Consider the following 2,380-nt stretch of genomic DNA (forward strand, 5'->3'; position numbering starts at 1 on the left):
TCTATCTAATCTTTTCTAAAATAACATATAATTTATTCTTTTTAATGAATTAATTTTTGATTGGTTGATATTTTAATTACTTAATATACTAATAATTTGAAATTTACCCCTCTCTCATGAGTTTCACTCCATTTTAACATCACTTTCAGTTATAAACTTTTTGTTGTCGTCAAATTAGAGCCTACACTTGCTGTTGCAAGATTATCAAATTAACAAAAGATGATGTACTTTCAAATATGATATCGTACCGAATATTATTATAATAACAATTTTTTATACATATAAATGATCGATGAATTATTTCTTTTTTTAAGAATGATATTTCTTTTCTTATTTGACCACTGTTTTCTGATTAAATAGAAATCTTCAGAAACCTCTAAAACTGTACCTAAATACCTTCATACTGAGACGGATTCTTTATGCTCTGTTCTAGCTATATAAAGTCTAATTAATTGTTAATTAGAACCAATATTTAAGTTAGTAAATTTGTAATAGTTTTTCAATAATTTTTTCTATCGAAGGAAAGAATAGTCAAATAATTTTTATACATAAAGTATTTGATAATTTAATAATAAAATTGTGTATCAAAGCAAATATATTAAATAGAATAGTACAAATAAATTAAAGTAGGTAAAGAAAAAGAAAAGTTAAACTCGGTAATATGAAATGACGAGAACACTAACCTTTGCAACGGGTGAGTTTGTTATTATGGTTGGTGTGTGACTTTTGAATTGGAAGTGGAGGATGATGGGTTGAAGAATGAGGAGGAGGAAGAAACACACCAGTGCCACGGCTACCTGATGAGTCAGAGAAGGAGCCACTTGTCTGTTGTTTCCCATTTACCTACACATTGAACCATTCATACCCATATTGTGTTTATATCTTTTCATATATATTCCGAAAATATTTTACAATATTCAGGAAAATAGATGAATATACAGTAGAGAAATGCTAGGGACCAACAATTTTTATGTTTTGTAATTATTAATTGGCCATCAATAATATTTTTAATGGTATGAAATTATATCCAATAATAAGAAATCACTTATTTTTCTTTTGATGGTTCAATGCTGGCCACAAAAAGTAAAAGTTGCTGGCCCGGTGGTATTACACAGGTGATGTTAAATCTATGGGAAAGTCTTTGAGTCAACGTTCCACATTTCATATTGCATATACCAAAAGATGGAATAAATATCACTAATTTCCCTTCATTATTTAATATATATAACCATGAATGAATAAAGGAGTGAAGCAATAATGGAAGCCAAAAACGCCAAAAATGAAGGTTAAGCGAAACAAGGTGAACAGAACAATTGATTTCCGGATAATATGGCCTAATAAAGGCCTTAAAAAAAAGAAGAAATTAAAGAAAGAGAATATGACAATCTAGTGCATGTTCTGGTTTGGTTATTGGCTTAAAATACCTGAAGGGGTTGAGGGCGTTGAGGCGGTGAGATGGGATGAATCGTCAGCGGAGGCAGTGGCTGATGAGTTGGCGTAAAACATTGATAACTGTAACTGCAAGGTGCAACTCCACTAAAACCACCAGATGGTGGTGGTGGTGGTGGTAGCGGCAGAATTTGTGCTACCGGCAGAAGAGGTGCTGGTGTAATAGTCCAAACAATTTGCCCAGCTGCTGCTAGCGGCGGTGCCAGAATTATGGGTCCCTATCAAAACCAATCACAAAACAAAGAAAGAAAAAATAAATAAATAATTCGCGCCTACGCAGTAGCAACTCAGCTCATTTACTTGCTGTGTCTTGAAAGAGGAGAGAAAAAGAGAGAAGGAAGCAAACCTGTGGATACGGTGGTGGTGGTGGTGGTGGTAGCGGCGGAACAGGGTTTGATATCCGAGAAAAGTGTTGTGGTCGTGGGAGTGGCTCCGCCATATTCATAAGGTATTTGGAAAACAAGGTGNTACTAAATAAAAAAAAAAGAAAATATAAATAAACTTTTTTTAAACAATATCAATTCATAATTTTTTTTAAATAATTTGTTTAATTTTAATTTGGTCAATATTTTAAATTAATAAAACAATTTTTCCATCTTACATTTATAATTTAATTTCTATAAGAGAAAAACTTTCTTGTTAATACTTATTATCAGGGACGGAGCCAAGTGGTAGGAAAGGGGGTAATAGTCCCCCTAATTTTAATTTTTTACATGTAAATTATATATAAATTTTAGTTTACTCCCCCTTAAAATTTTATTTTAGTCTTAGTTTATTGTATAAATATTTTTGGTCCCTTTCTAATATTTTATCTAACTCTGCCCCTGCTTATTATTGATTACTAAGTTGACTCAAATTTTACTAATATTAAATACTACAATATTACGTGTATACAAAAAAATCAATTACCAAATTTGTTATTTGTATAATT

At 31.1% G+C, this 2,380-nt stretch overlaps 1 protein-coding gene across 1 annotated transcript in view; it reads right to left on the reverse strand.

The window, feature by feature from the left end:
• LOC107621329 (formin-like protein 5) overlaps window positions 1–1,910 on the reverse strand; it is a 2,762-nt gene extending 852 nt beyond the window's left edge. Inside the window, exons 1-3 of the mRNA XM_016323359.2 lie at window positions 1,796–1,910; window positions 1,425–1,667; window positions 684–843 (exon numbers count right to left, since the gene is read on the reverse strand). Coding sequence (XP_016178845.2) covers window positions 684–843; window positions 1,425–1,667; window positions 1,796–1,894 — 502 coding nt within the window. The 5' untranslated portion in view covers window positions 1,895–1,910. The remainder of the gene's footprint in view (window positions 1–683; window positions 844–1,424; window positions 1,668–1,795) is intronic.

The sequence above is a fragment of the Arachis ipaensis genome, chromosome B10, assembly GCF_000816755.2.
Source record: "Arachis ipaensis cultivar K30076 chromosome B10, Araip1.1, whole genome shotgun sequence".
Taxonomy (NCBI): Eukaryota; Viridiplantae; Streptophyta; class Magnoliopsida; order Fabales; family Fabaceae; genus Arachis; species Arachis ipaensis.